Here is a 21,538-nt window from a genome sequence, read left to right as displayed (position 1 = left end):
TTTGTCTTTATTCATAATGCACCCAGCCTCGGGTAGACGCAGCTCGCAATTGAACAAACTGTTTTGAATATATTTGATTTATATATTTCCTGTGTTCTTCGTAACATGGCCCTTATTTAAAAAACATGCTATGTAGATAGCAGCAATGTGGCAAATGCTCTAATGAATTACAGTTAAGACTAAACTCCACTATTTAAATTATATCGTATATCATTAAATTTACATAACTCTTTGGTTTGAGTGGATATTTTGATGTGAACCAATAAGGATAAAATTAGGGGTACTTCCTTGCTAAAGCTGCCAGTACAAGCACATTGGTGAAATTTTAAATTAATTTGACAAAAAATAGAAAACGTCATAACAAACTTAAAAAAAATGAAAAACCACAATCATGTAATACTATACAATGTTTAACAACCACAGTGTCAAGGCTGTGTGCAATGCTGAATTAATGCGATTATCTGAGTTTTTTTTTATATGAAAACAGATTACTCTGCACATGAGAAGAACAGTAGTTATTCTCATCAATCAAAGATTTACAAATATCAAAAATTCATCTGTAAGCTGGAAACTTACAGATGAAGAACTGGTTGCTACACCAAAGTAATGTGTCTATTAAGTATAATTCACATACTATCAGAATATACATTAACACAGAATAAAACAGGACACAGTGATTAATATTTCTTAATTTATCATTTTCAGCAATAAGTTAGAGAATTTTCCATATTCTCTATTAATTTATTTCCATAATAATAATTTACTTAAAATTTTACTGATGCCAAAGTATAAGTTCACCAAAACAATGTATAAGAATATTGCTTATTTCTGGTAGGTAACATAACAGTACATAATACAAGCAGATGCAAATATTAAAATTAGAAAAAAGTATAACTGAAGTTTCAACTGCAGCAATAAAGTATAATTGTAAAAGAAATGTAAACGAAACAAAGGTTATTCTTAATTTAAAGATTGTCAATAATAATTAACACACTAGCGACCTGAAAAGAGAATTCTCGTTTCCAATCAGCAACGTATTAATAATATAATATATAGTAAAGTAACAATTTTATAATAATAAACTGAATTTTAATGATAATAACCTAATGCTTTACTCAAACTGACTCGCTAACAATTTTGTTGAAGTATTTTTTTATGTTCCAAAAAATAGTTTGGTTCTAGCAATAGGCTAGAGAAACAGTAACTTATTTTTATTTGTGGTACATATTAATGCCACCGCAGCAGAAGTTGCACTGATGTGCCAATTAAGAGCAATCCTGTTGTTCACAGGCAGTTATCTTTTTGATTCCTTTTTGCCCTGCTGTTTGTTGATTTTTGACGCCATTTTTTAGTGCTACGAAAATATGTCTTTGGGATTTGCCAAACACAGAAGAAGATGCAATTTTATTTTTTCAGGAGCCAAATATTCTACCAAAAAAAGAACAAAAATGTACCAATTTGCATGATATGAAACTTTATTTTGGTAAACATACGTTTTAGAAACGTAATTTAAGACAGTGTGATCAGCACTGCAAATCTCGTGTGGCTCCATTGAAAACCTTATCTATTCCAAGATTGGAACTTTGTGCATGTTTGTTATTGGCTCATCTGATTTCGAAAGTTAGCAACTCATTGAAGATGCATTTAGATGACATCATTCTGTGCTGAAGACTTCATTTTTTGAAGACCTTTGTTGCAAATAGTCTCCATCCAAAGACTATTTACAGCCTCGACAGTGGACAGAGTCGTAGCTAGGGTTTTCAGCGCCCAGGGACAACTGAAGGTTTCGCGCCCCCTACTGATTGCCAAGGAGGGAAAACATTTAATTCTAAAATGTCGTAACATCAGTTTGGCGCCCCTTGGATTCTGCGCCCGGGGACAGATGCACCCTCTTGCCCCCCTCTAGCTACGCCCCTGACAGTGGAAGCACGTATCATCAGCAAATAATCCGGCAGATCTAATTTCTCGTGGTGCTTATTGTCATGAACTTGTGACATCTTCTTTGTGATGGAATGGTCCTGAACAGAGAGAACTTTGTGACGTTTCTTTATTCGAACTTGACAAGACTCTCACAGATTCTCCTCCTTATCAGGATGAACTTAAAAAAACCTTTAGACGTTAATTTGAACTGCAATTTAAACTTGTTTTGGAATACCTTTTTGGAATTAACAAATAATTATGTTAAACTAATTAGAATCTTAAGTCTTATTTTCAGATTTCTGTCCAATCTGAAAGGTCCAGTGAAGAAAACAGGCCTTATTAGTAGTACTGAATTAAAAGATGCGGAAATGCACTTGATAAAAATGGTTCAGGTAATAGAATTTGCAGAGAAGATTAAATCACTTCAACATCAGAGAGTAATCAAAAGTCAGATAAAAACTTTAAATCTATTTTTAGATGGATAAGATATATTACGTGTGGGCGGTCGCTTAACTCATGTCACAATTAATTATGACTCTAAACATCAAATTTTATTGCCAAAAAATCATAAGCTTACCAAGCTAATATTTATTTATTATTATTTGAAAAATTGGTACAACTCTAATATACGCCCTAATTTCACCAAATGTGGCGATATGTGTTCTGCGCTGGTTTTTGGCGCGATTGCGTGTTCTATGGCAACCCTGTTGACTTTCGCTGGAGCTCGTTGGTTCGCCTCTGTGTCTGAGAAGATGGGTGGGAAAGATAAAATGGTAGTTGTTGAATTGAAGTTCGGCAAAAGGAAATATCATTGTGGCTATCCTGTTGAGAGGTAGTGGGTATTTGGAAGTGTGGAAAGAGGGTCTGGGAGATTATTTTTAATGGCACTGCATGATAGAAGTAGGGATTTGTGATTTTATTTATTTGTGAACCATAGTATAAATTTTCTGGATAGTGTGTCTGGCTGTCATGTAAATACGATAGTGGTTACGTGGCGGCATGTTAAAGGCGGTATGAAATTTATATTTCTGCTATTCGAAAACGCATTAATTCATGGTAAGTGCAATTTATTTTATCCCTGTTCTTATTTTGTAGAATGTTATGTTCATTGGTTCTTTAGTATGAATTTCTGTCGTTATTGTTGTTTTTTTAAATTGTTTGAAATTTATTTTATTTTATTTTGTTGTTTAGTGTCTAGACTGTACAATTCGTAGATGTTTTTTAAAGTTAAAACAGAATGCTGTGTACATGGTATTATTTGAAATTTATTGTTGTTATGTTATTTTATTAAAGCGAGGAGTGCGAAGATCGTAGATTCCTTCCTTGCCTAAATTGTGCAATTCGTAGAATTTTTTTAAAGTTTAAACAGGATGCTGTGTACATGGTATTTGAAATTTATTGTTATGTTAATTTATTAAAGCGAGGTGTGTGTAATTTGTAGATTCGTTCGTTGCCTACATTGTGCAATTCGCAGATGTTTTTTTAAGTTAAAACATGTCGCTGTGTACATGGATTCTTGTCAAATATTTTTGGCTAGAAACTTTATGTTTTTGCTATCTAAATTTTTTGTTTTTGTTTCGGATTTTTAGCTAAATTGTGTGTTCAAAACGTAGTTTTTGCATGTGCGAAAACCGCGTTTTTGGAGACATTTTGGGCTAAAAGTTCAAAATGTAGACAAAAAATTTAGATAGTAATATGGCAGCGTGAAGTTTCTCGCCAACAAAACGTAGTTTTTGCATGTGCGAAAACCGCGTTTTTGGAGACATTTTGGGCTAAAAGTTCAAAATGTAGACAAAAAATTTAGATAGTAATATGGCAGCGTGAAGTTTCTCGCCAAAAATATTTGGCGACTTGAGGGCGCATATCAGAGTAGTTCCGAAAAATTTTCATATTGGTCCTCAAGCATTGTTACATTTTGTTAGGGAAATGTTTTGGCCTATTGGTGGCAAGGACTTAGTTAGAAAAACAGTTCACGATGCTCAATTTGTTTTCGTCAAAAACCTATCATTTCAGATCAATTAATGGCTGATTTACCTCCTGAACGTGTAAATCCAAACCTAACCTTTCATAACACAGGAATAGATTTTGCAAGCACTTTTCTAATCAAATATAGAAATCAAAGGAAAAGTAGTTTACATAAAATTTACATAGCAATCTTTGTTTGCTTAGTTACAAAAATGATTCATTTAGAAATAGTATCTCAATTAACTCAATCCAATTAACATCTCAAGCCTTTATTGCATGTTTAAAACGATTTTTCTTGCATAAAGGTAAAAGCTCATGTCTGTTTAGTGACAATGCAATTATTTTTGTAATTGCTCACAAAGAGTCTGCTTTGTCTGCTCACAAAGAGTTAAAGAAACTTGCTTCTTTAGTACCTGTCCCTGATGAAGTTTTGGATAAGTATTTGGCATCTGAAAATATCTCTTGGAAATTTATTCCTCCTTGTGCCCCCAATTTGGAATTTGGGAGGCCGGAATCAAATCTATTAAATTTCATCTTAGAAGAACTATTTCCGATGCTAAACTAACCTATGAAGAATTTTTAACCTAATTGATCAAACTGAAGGAATACTAAATTCGAGACCTCTTTCTCCTTTATCGTCTGAACCTTCAGATTACGAAGACGCCAGGTCACATTTTAATAGCTAGATCCATAAACTCAATTGTAGAACCTCAAATTTTAGATCTGTCAGAAAGCAGATTATCAAGATGGCAAAAATTAACTAAAATGATACAGATTATATGGAAACGATGGATAACTGACTATCTTAATCACTTGCAACAACGAAACAAATGGCATTTTTCAAACGACAATATGAAAAAAAAATACAATGGTTATTATTAAAGATGATCAGTTACTTCCATTTAAATGATTAATAGGAAGAATTGATCAGACAATTCCTGGTAAAGATGGTAAGATATGAGTAGCAGTCATTAACAAAGTTTGGTCCAATTAAAAGACCAATATAAAAAAAATTTGTTTATTGCTTATTGAGGATAACTTCAAGGATAAAGTTTCATTGTTAATAAAAATATACATTGTTCTTTGCTATATTTATATTTTGGTAATTTTGATGAAAAATGTGAATTTTTTTTACTGTTTAAAATGTTTATATCCTTACCGTAATTATTGAAAAAATGTGCAAATATTCAAACTTTATAGAATTTTCTGAATTGTTTATTTCATTCTGTAAATGACTTATTAACTTTAACTCTTTCGTTAATGCTTAAAAAAAATGAATAGCTGAATTGATAGCATTTGATATTGAATTGTATGCTTAGATTTAGTTTGCATATCATAGATACTGCAATGTGGGGTGGTATGTTGCCTCCTACGCAGCAATAAAGTTTTGTTCAGCGCAACTTTAACGTTATGTATAGCGCATTGTTTCTGCGCAATTTCAGTTAGTTACGATTCGAACTCCTGGCGTAGCACACACGTTTTGATTCTGTATGGTCGGAAATTCAGCATTTTCAATTTTTATTTTTTAGTTTTGATACAGTCCAACAAAATAAAATTGGTTGATGTTATAAAGTTGTCGTTAATATATAGTAGGACCAGCGACCTCAGAACGAAAGTGCTTTGATTTGTCGCAAAAATTTTAGGTGTAGTTTGGCGGCACTTAAAAACCGCTAAATCTGCAGCTGCGTTGGTATTAATATGCAAATACAGTCAAAAGTCGTTAATCCGGACTCGTCGGGACTTCGGCGATTCCGGATTATCGATCATCAGTTTAAATCTCGTAAGATGGCATGCAGAAATTATAAAATTAAAAATATGAAACCGTAATTTATGAAATAAAGAACAATTATGATCTAAAGGGTATCAAAATTTGCAAAAAGAAAAAGCTTAATATTTATTTGTTTACTTTATTAAACATTTCTTTAAATGTAAGTTGTTTAAGTTTTGCTTCGTTTCATGTGATAATACTTTCTCTTTAATTCTATTAAACAGACATAATTTCTTGTTCAGTTACAAAGTTCCGCCGTTCAAGTCCTATAATTGCTGTTTCAAGAACACCGACTAATTTGTCAATCGAAATTTTTTTGTTTTCAATAACCTCTGTCACTTTTCTTCGCTATCGGAAGCGAATTATAATGACGAGGAACTTGTTTTAAATCATATCAAAGATGGAGCATATCGAGATGAAATACTACATTTGGTAAGGAATTATAAGCCAAATAAAATAAAAACATCTGCGCTGAAGATAAGGATAGTGCTGACAAATCAACTTCCAATTCATTAGGCGCCCGCCGCCGAGCAGCGTGAAATTGATAAACAGATTTCGGATTTCAAAACATACTTTCGCTTTAGATCCTTTACATATTAACAAATATATATCGGAAATTCTATTTGATATAATCGAAAGTTTAAGCTTACTTTTATAAAATTGCTCTTACAGTCTGCAAAAAATAATAAGCAGGATGCAATTCGAAAATTAAGGAACAACGCAATCATCAACATTAACTGAAATAGATAATTAGATAATTTTAGCTTATACGTACATTATACATAAAATGCGCACGCGAAAACGTATTCTGCACTTGCGCACACTCATATGCGCAGTCGTAAAAGGTCTTACACGCACGCGTGAATGCCTCTGCGCATGTGTCAACGTGGCGCATGCGCAGAAAGTTTTTAGTTTTGATGTCCGGATTATAGATCATTCCGAATTAACGACTTTTGACTGTACCTTATTTATTTGTTCAATTAAAATAAACTACATTTACTAAATTAATTCCAATAAATAAGTTCAATCAATTTTATATTAACTTTGGGTACAACTCTGATATACGCCTTAATTTTACCAAATGTGGCGATATGTGTTCTGCGCTGGTTTTTGACGCGACTGCGAGTTGTATGGCAACCCTGTTGATGTTGAAAAGTCTTTCGCTGGAGTTCGTTGGTTCCCGTCATGCTTTGTGTCTGAGAAGCTAGGGTGAAAAGATTTAATGGTGAAAGTTGTTGAATTGAAGTTCGGCATAAGGAAATATCGTCGTGGTCATCCTGTTGAGGGGCAATGGATATTTGGAGGTGTGGAAAGAAGGTATGGGAGATTATTTTTAGTGGTTGTGTGTGATAGAAGTAGGGATTTGTGATTATTTGTTATTTTATTTATTTGTGAACCATAGTATGAATTTTCTGGATAGTGTGTCTGGCTGTCATATAAATACGATACTAGTGATTACGTGGCAGCATGTTAAAGGCGGTATGAAATTGGTATATCTGCTCTTCGAAAAAGCATTAATGGTAAGTGCATTTTATTTTATTCTTGTTCTTATTTTGTAGAATATAATGTTCATTGTTTTTTTTAGTATGAATTTCTGTCGTTATTGTTGTTTTTTTGAATTGTTTGAAATTTATTTTAGTTATTTTGTTGATTAGTGCGTACCATCTGAATTGTGCAATTCGTAGATGTTTTTTAAAGTTGAAACAGAATGCTGTGTACATGGTATTCTTTGAAATTTATTATTGTTATGTTAATTTATTAAAGTAAAGTGAGCGTAGTTCGTAAATTCGTTTGTTGCCTAAATTGTGCAATTTGTAGATGTTTTTTTAAGTTGAAACAGGATGCTGTGTACATGGTATTCTTTGAAATTTACTGTTATGTTAAAATTAAAACATTTCGCTGTGTACATGGACTCTTGTAAAATAATTTTGGTTAGAAACTTCACGGTTTTGCTATCTAAATTTTTTGTTTCGGATTTTTAGCTTAAATTGTGTGTTCAAAACGTGGTTTTTGCATTCGCGAAAACCGTGTTTTTGGAGACATTTTAGGCTTAAAGTTCGAAATGTAGATAGCAATATGGCAGCGTGGAGTTTCTCGCCAAAAATATTGGCGAGAAATTTGGCGCCTTGAGGGCGCATATCAGAGTAGTTCCTAACTTTGAAATAAAAACTATTATATGAATGAACTAACTATGAACAAAACAGAAAAATTAACACTCGTGGAGCATGATGTTTAACCTTAAAAGCTCCTTTATTCGTTATAATAGCTATAGCTTTAAAAGATTCATCTTTTATTAAAAGCTAAAGATACATTTTTGAAATGTTAAAGTGATAAATTAAGTATTTACAATCCTGCTTGAGTGCTCCAGACATTATGTATGATGTTTTTAGTAATCATCAGATGTACAAGTTTTACAAAGACAGCCTCATCAAGTTTAACAAAAATTTGATACGAAACCTTACCTGGGATTTTTTATTAGAGGCTTTCAAGCGAGTTGTGGAGAATTTCTCCTCGTCAGTTTCTTCAAGAGTTTTAGCATTGGAACAACTATCCTGGTTTGATTTTGGTTCATCTGCAGTATTGTACTTTACATCTAAATTCTCACACTCAAAGAGTTCTTCTCTGCCATTTACCTCCAGACCAAAATTAACTTTTGAAGTTTCAGTTTCTCCTTCATCTTCAGCTTCAGCTTCAGAAACAACATCCACTTCTACAGATTCATTTTCATTCACATTTAAACAATTAACAATAGTTCGATGAGGACATATATCATACACTTTAGGCTTGAAAAAGAGGAAACGTTTGTAATGTAAATATTTGAGTTTGGATTTTCGAAACCCAACAGGAATTTCTGAAGCTTTTGAAGATGCATTTCCGTCTGAAGCAACTTCTACTTCTTCAAAATCTCCTTCATCAAAAGGAGCATCTGAAACCTCTTCAGTTTCAACAGTAGTGGGGGTATTAATATTTAATTCTGGTACATAATCTAGATTTTGCCAGTGATACAAATTGGAACCTTCAAAGTTGCTTTGTTCTTCATGTCTAGATCTTTTCTCTCTCTCTGACTCTTGCTTTTCACTGTGCCTTACCTTGCTTTGTTTTTCATTAGAGACAAGCACATGAAGATTTTCAGGATTTCTACCAAATCCTCTCTGACTAGATCTCAGATTTCTGTCAGAAAGTCGCCGGATAGGTTGTGAAGTTGATTTTCTTGACATTTTTGCAGTATCAGCATAACATCATATTAAACAAACTTTAAAATCTAAAAAAAGAAATACAATTATTTTAACATATTATGCAAAAAGAATACAAAATAATTAAAAAAAGAAATCTGAAAGGTTTCAGATTTTAAATTACATCCAAAGGAGCTTTTTAACATTTTGTGTGCTACCTTTATTTATTAAATATCATGTTCTTTGCACTTAAACGATAAAATTGAGTTCAATAAAAAAGGTTGGATATTTTCTACAGGGGAGATATAAAAATAATTGGTACAACTCTAATATACACCCTAATTTCACCAAATGTGGCGATATGTGTTCTGCGCTGGTTTTTGGCGCGATTGCGTGTTCTATGGCAACCCTGTTGACTTTCGCTGGAGCTCGTTGGTTCGCCTCTGTGTCTGAGAAGATGGGAGGGAAAGATAAAATGGTAGTTGTTGAATTGAAGTTCGGCAAAAGGAAATATCATTGTGGCTATCCTGTTGAGAGGTAGTGGGTATTTGGAAGTGTGGAAAGAGAGTCTGGGAGATTATTTTTAATGGCAGTGCATGATAGAAGTAGGGATTTGTGATTTTATTTATTTGTGAACCATAGTATAAATTTTCTGGATAGTGTGTCTGGCTGTCATGTAAATACGATAGTGGTTACGTGGCGGCATGTTAAAGGCGGTATGAAATTTATATTTCTGCTATTCGAAAATGCATTAATTCATGGTAAGTGCATTTTATTTTATCCTTGTTCTTATTTTGTAGAATGTTATGTTCATTGGTTCTTTAGTATGAATTTCTGTCGTTATTGTTGTTTTTTTTAATTGTTTGAAATTTATTTTAGTTTATTTTGTTGTTTAGTGTCTAGACTGTACAATTCGTAGATGTTTTTTAAAGTTGAAACAGAACGCTGTGTACATGGTATTATTTGAAATTTATTTTTGTTATGTTATTTTATTAAAGCGAGGAGTGCGTAGATTCCTTTCTTGCCTAAATTGTGCAATTTGTAGAATTTTTTTTAAGTTTAAACAGGATGCTGTGTACATGGTATTCTTTGAAATTTGTTGTTGTTATGTTAATTTATTAAAGCGAGGTGTGCGTAGTTTGTAGATTCGTTCGTTGCCTACATAGATGCCATTCATAGATGTTTTTTTAAGTTAAAACATGTCGCTGTGTACATGGATTCTTGTGAAATATTTTTGGTTAGAAACTTTACGTTTTTGCTATCTAAATTTTTTGTTTTTGTTTCGGATTTTTAGCTAAATTGTGTGTTCAAAACGTAGTTTTTGCATGTGCGAAAACTTGTGCACTTGCTCACACGCATCTGCGCAGTCGTAAAGGTCTTACGCCAACGCGTAAACGCCTATGCGCATGTGTCAACGCGGCGCATGCGCAGAAAGTTTTTAGCTTTGAGGTCCGGATTATGGGTGTCCGAATTAACGACATTTAACATTTGCCTGTGACTGTATTAAGTCACAGGCAAATGTTAAATGTTTTTTAGACAATGTGTGTTTTTCCTTGCACTGATGAGTAATGAGGTCTTTTTAACTGTCCTAGCCACATTATATGTTAATAACACAGTAACATTTAATTTTTTCACAGCAAGCTGACAACTCGTGTTAAAACATTAAAGTGTGTTGTGGCTCATTAATAAAGACCAGTCTCATCTGTGTTAAAACTTTGATGTGGTTTATATTATTGCAAAAGTCTGGCTAAATTCTTTCCTTCCAGGGCTTCATTAGAGACCATATTGTTTCTCTCCATATAATTTTCTGAAAATGAAATCATTTCTTTCCATCTTGTGACCCTTCCAAAAGTAAGGGCAAATTCGTCTCCCAGAATTTTAGCGAATTCTGCTGCCTTTTGATTCTGGATTTCTCGCGATATTGTAGCGTTCTTGTCCCTGGCATCTCAAAAATAAATTTCTACATTAGTAGACTTTCCACTCAGCTCCCGTGAGACATTTGCACTTGCCATCAATTTTTAAGAAGGAAAAAAAAAAAAAAAATTATGTTGTTGAAAAGAACTCTTCTTTTCAACAACATATATAATGCAGATTGTGAAATTTCGCAATGTACAGAAGCTTCACATTGACCACTAGATGCATTTCGGTAAAGCATCCTATTCCTTCTACAATTCTTTATCTTTTAAGCTTAAGTCCTTGTGTTTGGACATTCTGAGGCATGAATGACCAAACAACAAAAGCACAATATAGATGCGTGAACTGAACAAACTGTGCAAGCAAAAAAACACAATATTTTATGCATAGTCTACTTCATGTCTTTTCTCTCTCTTTTTTTTTTTTTTTTTTTACATTTCCACTTTCCCCCAACTGGTAAGCCAGTTCTGACAAACTTCTTGTAACCCCTCCCTCATTCACTTCTACTCTAGATAAAAAAATTCTTGCACTTGCAGCTCCCCATGTAAAAGTGAATCAACCTTGAATGAAATCACTGACCCTGAAATACAAACTTAGGTCTTTTGCGAATTCCAGATAAGAAAATTCAAGCATTTACACCTCCACGTGTGAAAGAGAATTGATTTTAAAGAAAATCACTAAACTTGAAACACAAACTTAGAGCTTTGACCCCACTTTGATTTTTATAAGCAGCAATGTTGATTTTATTAAACAGTTACTTTATAATGATGGTGTGGTGTATTTAATTATGGCAAAGCACACTAGGGCTATCTGCCTAAGGGGAGGGATGCCTTTCATGGAGGACTTTCTAAGGGAAACTGGCTCGTATACATGTTACACATGGGGAAAACCACGAAAACGCCCATGCATCCAGCCCGTTCGTGGGATTCGAACCTCGGACCGAACTACCAGTGTTCAGCGTCTTTACCGCTCGGCTGCTGGTGGGCACTTTATAATGATATTGTATTTATTTGAATTCGTTCTCTGGGTTTTGATTTTGACAAGTGGTTGATTTCATAAAGCACTGACTTTATTGCACTATACTGCTGTATAAATGCAAACTAAACTTTGATTGAATTATTAATTATATTTTAAGTGTCAGTTTACTCCTTTTTTAAAACATCAATAATAATGCATACTGTTTCAGAACTGCAACAATAATTATCTTTCAGGTGTCAGTTTAATCCTTTTTTAAAATATTAATTATAATACAATACGAATAACAATACATTTCAAATTATAGATGGGTATGTAATTATTCGTTAACTCATTAAATTTCCTGGTCGGATGCATAATGTTTGCAGATAGTGTTTATCTCAGATGCATAATACTTGTTTAAATACAATCATAGATGATATTTATAATTACATAATAAACAAATAAAACACAATTTCTAATTACAAAAAAAAAAAAAAAAAAAAGTAAATATGTACATAAACACAATACAAAACTAAATAAATATGTACATAAACACAATCTTTTATTGCACAGTTAATTATCGACAAGCTACTTCACAAATACATATACTATAAATACATGCTCAGTAATACAGGAAAATATTATGGCAGTAGTAAATCTGAATTCCAGCAATAACGTTGAATTCGTACATGGAAAAATTACACATCTGTTAAGCCTAACAGCATTTACAGCTTTCACTAAATTTCCCTGTCTCAAAACAGTTCTCATTCCAAAAGCAAGTTACCAGTATATTTTCAAAAATAATAAAATTCCTACAATTATAAATACAAATAACTTACATTTCAATTCAAAATATGTGCAGTAACAAAGCTGGACATATAATCGTACAACTTTAGTTTTAGTTGAGTTGAGGAGTTTCTCTTAAAACACGAGAAAAAAATCAAACTAAAAACAAAAACCAACATTTTATAATCCCTTTTATTCACATTTTTTTTTTTTTAATTTTCCTTAACATTAGAATACTTTCCTAATACATTATAAATATGACTTGAATGAGGAAATCGAACAGTGATACCTCATTACATATGTTCCCTGTCAGCTACTTAATGGCCCATTTACACTAACGGAATTTTGAGCCTAAGAAACGCAGGCGAATTTGAAGACTGGTTTGAGAACTTTTAAACAGCAATTTTTTCGTATTATGAGGGAATATTTAACTCTTAAACTCTTGAATAATGTTATAAGTTAGGCTGTTTATTTAAATGTGTACATATTCAGTTTCAGTTAAAAAAAAAAAAAGTAACATTTTCGCCATTTAGTGAAGCTAGCAACTTCCGCGTGCATTTCTTAGACTCAAAGTTCCGCTAGTGTAAATGGGCTTTTATGAATGAATACTAATCTGGTTAAGTGTAAGGAAGTAAATCGCGAGGATTATTTGTCTTCGTGAAGGGTTGGCTCTGATTAACGCTACATAGAGACAGAGCAGTACTATTATTATTGGATGGATTAAACTCCGTGGAACAGTGTACTCATGCATCAATAACAAAAAAGAATTAGAACAAGAAGTCTCATAATTTACCAACTGCATCAATTCTGCTTTAAGAGAAGCCACCAATACTTTTTACGTGAACAAGCCTTTCCTCCCCTGCCTGCCCCGATATAAGGAATAGCATTAAAGAGAAAAACTGGCTCCATAAAAGATGGAAAACCACCAGGTATCCACAACTCAAACGCGAATTAAACTCTATGCAAAAAGAAATCAACAGAAGGATCAAGAACTTCAAGAGCAAGAAGAATTAAGAACAAGAAGAAAAACCAAAAATGGACCAATTTCCTAAATAACAGAGCTATACAAGATAATTTCCTATTTGGCATTTCCCGAATATTCAAGAAATCTTATAAACCTATCCTACCTATCCATGGATTTAGTGGAATTTCATATACAGAAGAAGATAAAGCTAAATGTTTTGCGGACTATATGGAAGATACATTCCAAGGAGGTTAGAATAGAAGGAGGGAAGGTTCAACTCAAACGGTGAAGCTTGGCGGCCATCTTCCTGTTATCACCGTGACTTGTGCAAGGAAGTCTGTCATTGCAACATTTTTTTCTTTTCTTTCTGAAGCATGTCAGCTTGTATTGCATATGGATGCACATTTAGATTCTCGAAAAAAATTCCGGGCATTATTTTTCACACGTAAGTATTAATTTTCTTTTTTTATGTAATATGACAACTATGTCAAAAATTATCACAATGTCATGTGGTTTTCTTTCCAGATGGGAAAATAGGACTTAAAATAGGTTATTTAATATAACTATAATCAAAATATATTAAATACATTTTAATGTTTCTGTTTATAGCTGGTATCTTCGTTCCTTAAGATACAATGCTATATGGTAGGATTTAAATTTTATAATTTGAACGTTTTAGTTAATTCGTTTTATAACTTTCATGAAAAGTAAGAAATCAATTGTTACTATTTTTATTAATTGTAAAGGTGTTAAATAAAGCAATACTTTTCTTTATATATTAATTATTATTCATTTTTTTAAGTTAAGATAAACTGTTCTGTTGTTAAAAATTTTTTGCATAAACTTACAAATTTCTGGGCAGTATAGTGATAAAATTAAGTAAAATATTTACCCAATTGAACATGTGGAAAGATGTATCCAAAAACTTATATTTCTGTGTATTTCTGTAATTCAACTTAATTAAAGGCAGTTTCGAGATTAAGAAATATGAAATGCGCATAAACTGAAATCAATGAATTCACACAAATCTGTTTTATTTTATTAAGATTTATTTTCTAACCTAAGCAAATCCGTGAAATATGCAGAAATATCATTTTTTAAAGGCTTTAATGTTATGCGCATGCATTTAGATTTCGAACTATTTCTTAATAATTTGCTGTACATAGTAAATTATGGATATCATCTTTTATTACTTTAAAACAAAAATTCAACAATAGCGAGGGATTTCATTATAAATTTAACATATTTTTACTGGAAAATAAATGCACGGAACAGGTTAGAAACACGTACATGTCACTGCCGTAATGCAATGTTTTGAAGTCACAAACATGGACGCCGCTTGTTCGGCGAAGTTTCATTCCCCGATTGTGGAGGAAACCGCGAACCCTCCCTCCTTCTATTCTAACCTCCTTGATACATTCAGGTTACGTTACTTCTCGTCCTTCAGCGCATGCTCAAGAATTACCATCCAGGTGAAACTAGTCGATTTTTCCATGATGTCAAAAATTCCAAAAGGTGGGTAGGGTTAAGTGTAAGTGATTGCTAATTTGGCAGTCTTATCCCTTGTGATTAGCATTCGACCAATCGAAGAATAGAAATTATATTACTTCTTAGCAGACGCTCTACCAATGGAAAGATTGAATTTTGAAATTTGAGATGGCATCAAGATTTTCTAAAGTGCCGAAATTTTTCCTGTATGCAAACAAACAATTAGAGGATAAGATAACTTGAATCTGAAAATCGTGTTTCATATGAATTTATCCATTATAGTTTTAATTTAAAGAGTCTAAGGCTAAGCACTGTATTTGAAATTTAGGTACAGATATGTTATTTATGAATTCGAACTAAGCGATATCAATATTTAGCTGTTATCAGTGTACCGCTAAGGAAATGAAATTAAGAAATGCGACCGCAGCTATGCGTCGCAAGTACTTGAAAGAGCATTTTTGCAAAAGCTTTTGTTTGCAAAGGGTTTACTAAGTTAACTCCCAATTTCAGATTGTAATTCTTTGTTTGCTTTAAAATTTAGGATTATAAAATGCGCTCTTTATTTAATCTTAAATTGCTTAAAATAAATAGGATATAAACATTGTTTCAGTTCTTAAATATGTTACATGGAAAGCTTTTTATTATTATTTTCAAAAGCATTTTTTATATTTTGGCTATAAGTAATCGACATCCGTGCTGTTATCGTTGATGATGATAATGCTGACCACTTAGTTTTCCTGAAAAATATTAACTGATTTCTTTTTATTTTAGATTAATTAATTCCCTTTCATGATGTTTATAAGTGTCATTTGGTTTTTGGTGCTATTAGAAGGTTTGTTTTTTACTTTCATTATTCCATTTCGTTAATTTTTTTTCCTTAATTTTTTTTTTTTTTTTTTTCCTTGTCCTACTTTGTTCATGTTTTGCTGTTTTTATATCAGGTTTGAATTCTGAAGATATAACTCCATGTTCATCACGGCTTACTTGTGGAACATGCATTGCTTCTCCAAATTGTGCTTGGTGTTCAGAAAGGGTGAGATAAAAAATAATCTCTCTTAATTAGGTAGCTTTACATAAATGTTTTTAATGTAAATTTTAAGTTTATTTGAATATGGAGAGAAATAATCAGGTATACACATTGTTATTAATAAAAATATATAAATCTGAAATTTTTAGCTTAAATTTTAATGTTATGGTAAAATTTAATGTTATGGTAAAATTTAAGATCTAGTTTTAATGATTTATTTAATATCATATCTTTCTGATTACAACTGTTTCAAGCAAGTGTGGTGTTTGTTTTTTTAATTAAGCTTATTTTATTGAGAAAAGTATTATGTCAATTAAATAATCATTAATTTCAGTTTGGTGTGAAATCTGTTAGATTTAAATATGATGGCTTAAAAAGTGGACATAAAAGAAAAATTCAATTCAGATATAATGGAATAAAAAAATAAATATTGAAGAAAAATTTATAAAATGTTTATGTAGGCTATTTTTAACATATAGTTTTGATGCTAAAGCATTTTTGGGTTTTAATAAATAAAACAAAAGCTTATCATATAGTAACTTATAACTGAGGGATTTATTATATAATAAATTATTAATGCATAAGTAATTTATTAGTTATATCATGGTGTTACTATAAGCATATGCAAGTAAAGTACTTGAGCTTTCTTTGCATGAGTGATATGAATACTGAAAGGGATGGCCAAAATATGCAGTCTTTTAAAATATGATTTCTATTAATCGTGTTAAATGTTGCCCATATTTAAAAAGGAAAATAAAGTGAAATAGTTAGTCATTTTATATAGAATAATTATATTAATTTTTTTTTGAAATAGGAAATTTGATGGAACTTGGATTTGAAATAGGAAATTTAAAAGAACCTAAAATACTAAGGTTAAATTAAAATATAGTTTAGTGGTGATTTATGATTAGCTATAATGAAAATAATTAATGGGAAAATTGTTATATTATTTTTATATAATACATATTTAAATTTTGTATAATCTCTGTGCCATTTCTGTACTTTGTGTTTTTCAAACTTCTGTTTTACTAAAATAAGGTATGTTTTAAAAAGTAACTATATATAAAAATTTGAATATTTGTTTATTTCTATGTTATTAAAATTTAAAATGAGTAAATTTAATAATTCTTGCTGCTTCTGTAAAATACGCAAGCATGTTATAATAAAAGGCAATTATTTTAAATGGAGATGGATAATATTTCCTAATTTAATCAATTGCTGAGAACCAGCTTTCTAGTTGTGCATATGTATAGCCATAAATGGATTTCTTTGAAGTTGTATTGGAGATTTGTATTCGTATAGCCAGTTGTAGGACATCTCTGTAAACATGCATCTAGAGCAGAGGTGTCAAACTGGCAGCTGACAAAGACAGTTCAATTATGGTGCCGTGAAGATTTCAAACTTATTATTTGAAATCCTAATTTATATTATTTTCATTTTCATTGAAAATGAACATGAATTATGCATCAGAAAATCTGTAAATGGAGCTAATTAGTTTATAATATGATATAAATCTTATTTAAAGATTTCAAGGTACAGATTTTATTACCATTTATTTGTACTCGTAAAAAAAAAATAGGCTTGTTATGGGTTTTTGCAGTAGGAGTAATCTCTTTGTTTGGGAATACAATTTATATGCAAACAACTTTTATCACATTTGAAAATTTAAAAGAAAAGAATACGATTGGCCAATGAGCATACACAATCCATAATGAAGATAATTTCTAGTAATTTCTTTGCAAGACTACAAGCTTTATCGGATACGAAACAGTATCAAGCTGTAGTAAGCAATAAAGAAGTTCTTAATTATTTACATATAAATACATATTTTTTAAGTTATGCTTCAAATTAAAATTTAATAAATAAAAACTACAGACTAGGTTGTTATTACAGTCAAAAGTCGTTAATTCGGACACCCTGATGCATGCGCAGAAAGTTTGTAGGCTGTGAATATGCGTGTGCGCATGCACAAAATACGTTTAATGTGTAATGGCCGGTATAAGCTAAGCTAAAATTATCTAATTCAGTTAATGTTGCAGATTACGTTTTTCCTTAATCTTTGAATTGGATTCGGCTTATTATTTTTTGCAGACTGTTAGAGCAATTTTATAAAAGTAAGCTTGAACATTCGATTATGTCAAATAGAATTTCTGATATATATTTACTAATACGTAAAGGATCTACAAAGCGAAAGTATGTTTCGAAGTCCATTAAACAAAAAATGGAATTGCTGCAAAAAATGGATAAAGGCATATCCTTTGTTTATCTAAACTTTAATGTTTGTTTATCTAAACTTTGTTTATCTTTAACGCGGCGGCAGGCGCACAATGAATTGGAAGTTGATCTGTCAGCACTATCCTTATCTTCAGGGCAGATGTTTTTATTTTATTTGGCTTATAATTCCTTACTAAATGTAGTATTTCATCTCGATGTACTCGGTCTTTGATATGATTTAAATCAAATTCCTCGTCATTATAATTCGCTTCCGATAGCGAAGAAAGTGACAGAGGTTATTGAAAACGAAAAAATTTCGATTGACAAATTAGTCGGTATTTTCGACAACTTGAACAGCGGAACTTTGTAACTGAACAAGAAATTATGTCTGTTTACAGAATTAAAGAGAATGTATTATCACATAAAAAACTAAACAACTTACATTGAAAGAAATGTTTAATAAAGGAAACAAATAAAAATTAAGGGAATGCTATGCTGGATGAGTGTTGAAACTTGTTGAATGGAGATTCTTTTCCAAACTTTGTGTCTAAGTAAGCCTTCAGATATTCAGTGAAATGCACAAATTGTGTACTGACAACAGTATAATGATATATAAAGTAAATGAATGAAGTATATGCTATGAACAAAATGGAATGATTTAGTTCTTAAAGATGTAGTTAATACAAATTTATGTAAAGAAATTAAAATTTATATTTTGTTTAAAGATTTATATTCCAGTCTTCTTTATTACCATATTTGCTTGTGTATTTTTATCCTTATTTTGCTAATTTTGTCATCTGAAAATCAAGAAGGGAAAATTATGCAAATAATTTAATTTCTCTTTCTAATGTGGTTACAATAAGAGCATAATAAATAAAAAGTCAGTGGTTAACTACAGGAACCTATTACAATACTAATTTTTATAAAAGAAACATGCATTTCAATACATAGTACAGTCAAAAGTCGTTAATCCGGATTCGTCGGGACTTTGGTGATTCCGGATTATAGATCATCAGTTTAAATCTGGTAAGATGGCATGCAGAAATTATAAAATTAAAAATATGAAACCGTAATTTATGAAATAAAGAACAATTATGATCTAAAGGGTATCAAAATTTGCAAAAAGAAAAAGCTTAATATTTATTTGTTTACTTTATTAAACATTTCTTTAAATGTAAGTTGTTTAAGTTGCTTCGTTTTATGTGATAATACTTTCTCTTTAATTCTATAAATAGACATAATTTCTTGTTCTGGTACAAAGTTTCGCTGTTCAAGTCCTATAATTGCTGTGTCGAGAATACCGACTAATTTGTCAATCGAAATTTCTTAGTTTTCAATCACCTCTGTGTCACTTTCTTCACTATCGGAAGCGAATTATAATGATGAGGAATTTGATTTAAATTTTATCAAAGACGGAGTACATCGAGATGAAATACTACATTTAGTAAAGAATTATAAGCCAAATAAAATGAAAACATATACCCTGAAGATAAGGATAGTGCTGACAGATCAACTTCCAAATCATTGTGTGCCGCGGCATTAATGCATTATTAATGCAAGTATTTTCAGAATGTTTATTTTGAAGTACTGTGGGGCCTAATGTAATGCTCTTGTAAGACTTAGATGTAATAAAGTTGTGGAAATGTTGATTGCATAGATATTGATCCATAATCAAGAGCAAACTTGGTTGTCGAGGCATATTAAATATGCATTTCTTATTTCAACTGACATTTGCAGCTACAAATAACTCAGCATTATAACCATGCCTGTTCTAGAACATTTACATTTTTGATATTATTGTGAGTGAAAGCAGCAGTCTACTTAGGCTGAGGAGCAGATAACAGCTTAGTAGAAGAAAGGTTTTGATTCAATATTGGAAGTAGCTATGTAATCATCATTATGTAAAAGTCATTTGATTGTATAAATCTAGAACTGTTGCAATAAAGAAAAAGAAGTGTTTTTAGAATAGAGAGGGGAAATATTTAAACATGAGAAATTAAGAGGCTGTTGCTAATTTAAATTTTAATTTATATTTACATATTTTTCATTTTCCATATATATATATACATGATCAATCTTGTGTTTGTTTTTATTTATATGCTTCTGTAAAAGGGTAACAGACTTTAAGGAGTTTTGCGTATCACATGCAATAGAATTTTAAACTTTATTATGTTAGCAATTTTTAGAACTTAATTTGCAGTCTGTTGTTTTAAACTCTTACTTGTATAGTTTTTAATTTTTAACATTTGTTAAACATGAAATATCTAAATTTATTGCTAATGTTGTTGCTATTTTTTTAAAGGTTTACAAAAGAGGAGCGTCTAGATGTGATATTATAGAAAATCTCCTTGAAAAAGGCTGTTCTAAGAAAAATATCATCAGTCCTTCAACAGTGTCTGAGATTTTAGTGGTTTGTTATTGGCATTATCTGCTTTTATTGTTTTTAATATGCGATAGAAAAAATTAAGAACTTATTGGTGGGAAAATTATTATAATGTTATTAAAATTTTTTATTCCAACCATGAAGCTAGAACTGTTTATGACTAATACATGAAGAAAGTCAAAACATGTACCTAAAGTTTTTTACTTATGCAAAAATTTGATAGATAAGCATAAAAACCTGCAGTCTAATTATAAAAAAATCAGAAAACAGACCTTTCATTTTCATGCTTTGGTGTATAAATTGCAAGTCAAAAGATGGCAAATTGATCAAAGGCTTAAACTAAGAAATGCTGGTAAATCTTGTCTATCTAATTGAGTTTTTGTGAGCCCCTTCCATATGTGATAGATATAAAAACTACTGTTCAGATGGGGTATTAGTTATGCTGACTGTTGTACTGAAGGGCCTGGATTTGAATCCTGAAGAAGGCATTAATGGTTGTAAGTGTATAGTGTCTGTGTGGCAAGGGGACACTCACAGCTGAAGTTCTCTTGAGAGGTTGATGGTTGGAGAAAAGGTGTGTGGCACTGTGATGGCATTCTGGGGTGTTCTCCTTCAGAATTCTATCCAGGTAGGAAACTTCACAGTTAGCAAGGCCCAGTGATACTTGATATGCCTAATTTAATACACAAGTGCAGACTTTCTTTTAACTTGTACCTGTAAATATCAAATAAGGACTGTGTTCCATAAAAGGTCCTATAGGATGCAGTGTAAGTAATCTGCCTAATCTTTCGTAGGCATATACCCATAGTGTGCATTGCAATTATTAGCAAATCTTACCATAATAAATTTTTACAAAACCATCCACATATTTTTCACTTTACTAATGTAGCTCTCTTCTTACATTCATGCACACAACTTTATAAGTAACATAATTATTACATACAATATTGCAGTAACATTCATATCAGTATTGAGCTTT

The 21,538-nt window shown here is 31.4% G+C and overlaps 2 protein-coding genes across 3 annotated transcripts in view; one reads left to right on the top strand and one right to left on the bottom strand.

Annotated features, from left to right (window-relative positions):
- LOC118187653 (uncharacterized) overlaps positions 1-12,666 on the bottom strand; it is a 51,444-nt gene extending 38,778 nt beyond the window's left edge. Inside the window, exons 1-2 of the mRNA XM_035357914.2 lie at positions 12,537-12,666; positions 8,116-8,915 (exon numbers count right to left, since the gene is read on the bottom strand). Coding sequence (XP_035213805.2) covers positions 8,116-8,871 — 756 coding nt within the window. The 5' untranslated portion in view covers positions 8,872-8,915; positions 12,537-12,666. The remainder of the gene's footprint in view (positions 1-8,115; positions 8,916-12,536) is intronic.
- Positions 12,667-14,999: 2,333 nt separating this feature from the next.
- The window catches only part of LOC118187650 (integrin beta-PS-like), a 128,191-nt gene continuing 121,652 nt past the window's right edge, over positions 15,000-21,538 (top strand). Inside the window, exons 1-4 of one of the 2 annotated variants that reach the window (XM_085815308.1) lie at positions 15,000-15,263; positions 15,707-15,767; positions 15,877-15,968; positions 20,479-20,586. In XM_085815308.1, the coding sequence (XP_085671434.1) occupies positions 15,725-15,767; positions 15,877-15,968; positions 20,479-20,586 (243 nt within the window). In that variant the 5' untranslated portion in view covers positions 15,000-15,263; positions 15,707-15,724. Of the gene's footprint in view, positions 15,264-15,373; positions 15,449-15,706; positions 15,768-15,876; positions 15,969-20,478; positions 20,587-21,538 lie in introns of those variants that run through there. The other variant, XM_085815316.1, reaches the window with a different exon arrangement.

This window comes from Stegodyphus dumicola, chromosome 1 (assembly GCF_044657685.1).
Source record: "Stegodyphus dumicola isolate Sdum_Otavi_A_Nest chromosome 1, ASM4465768v1".
Taxonomy (NCBI): Eukaryota; Metazoa; Arthropoda; class Arachnida; order Araneae; family Eresidae; genus Stegodyphus; species Stegodyphus dumicola.
The sequence above is the reverse complement of the archived record's forward strand: the minus strand, read 5'-3'. Positions and strand labels throughout refer to the sequence as shown.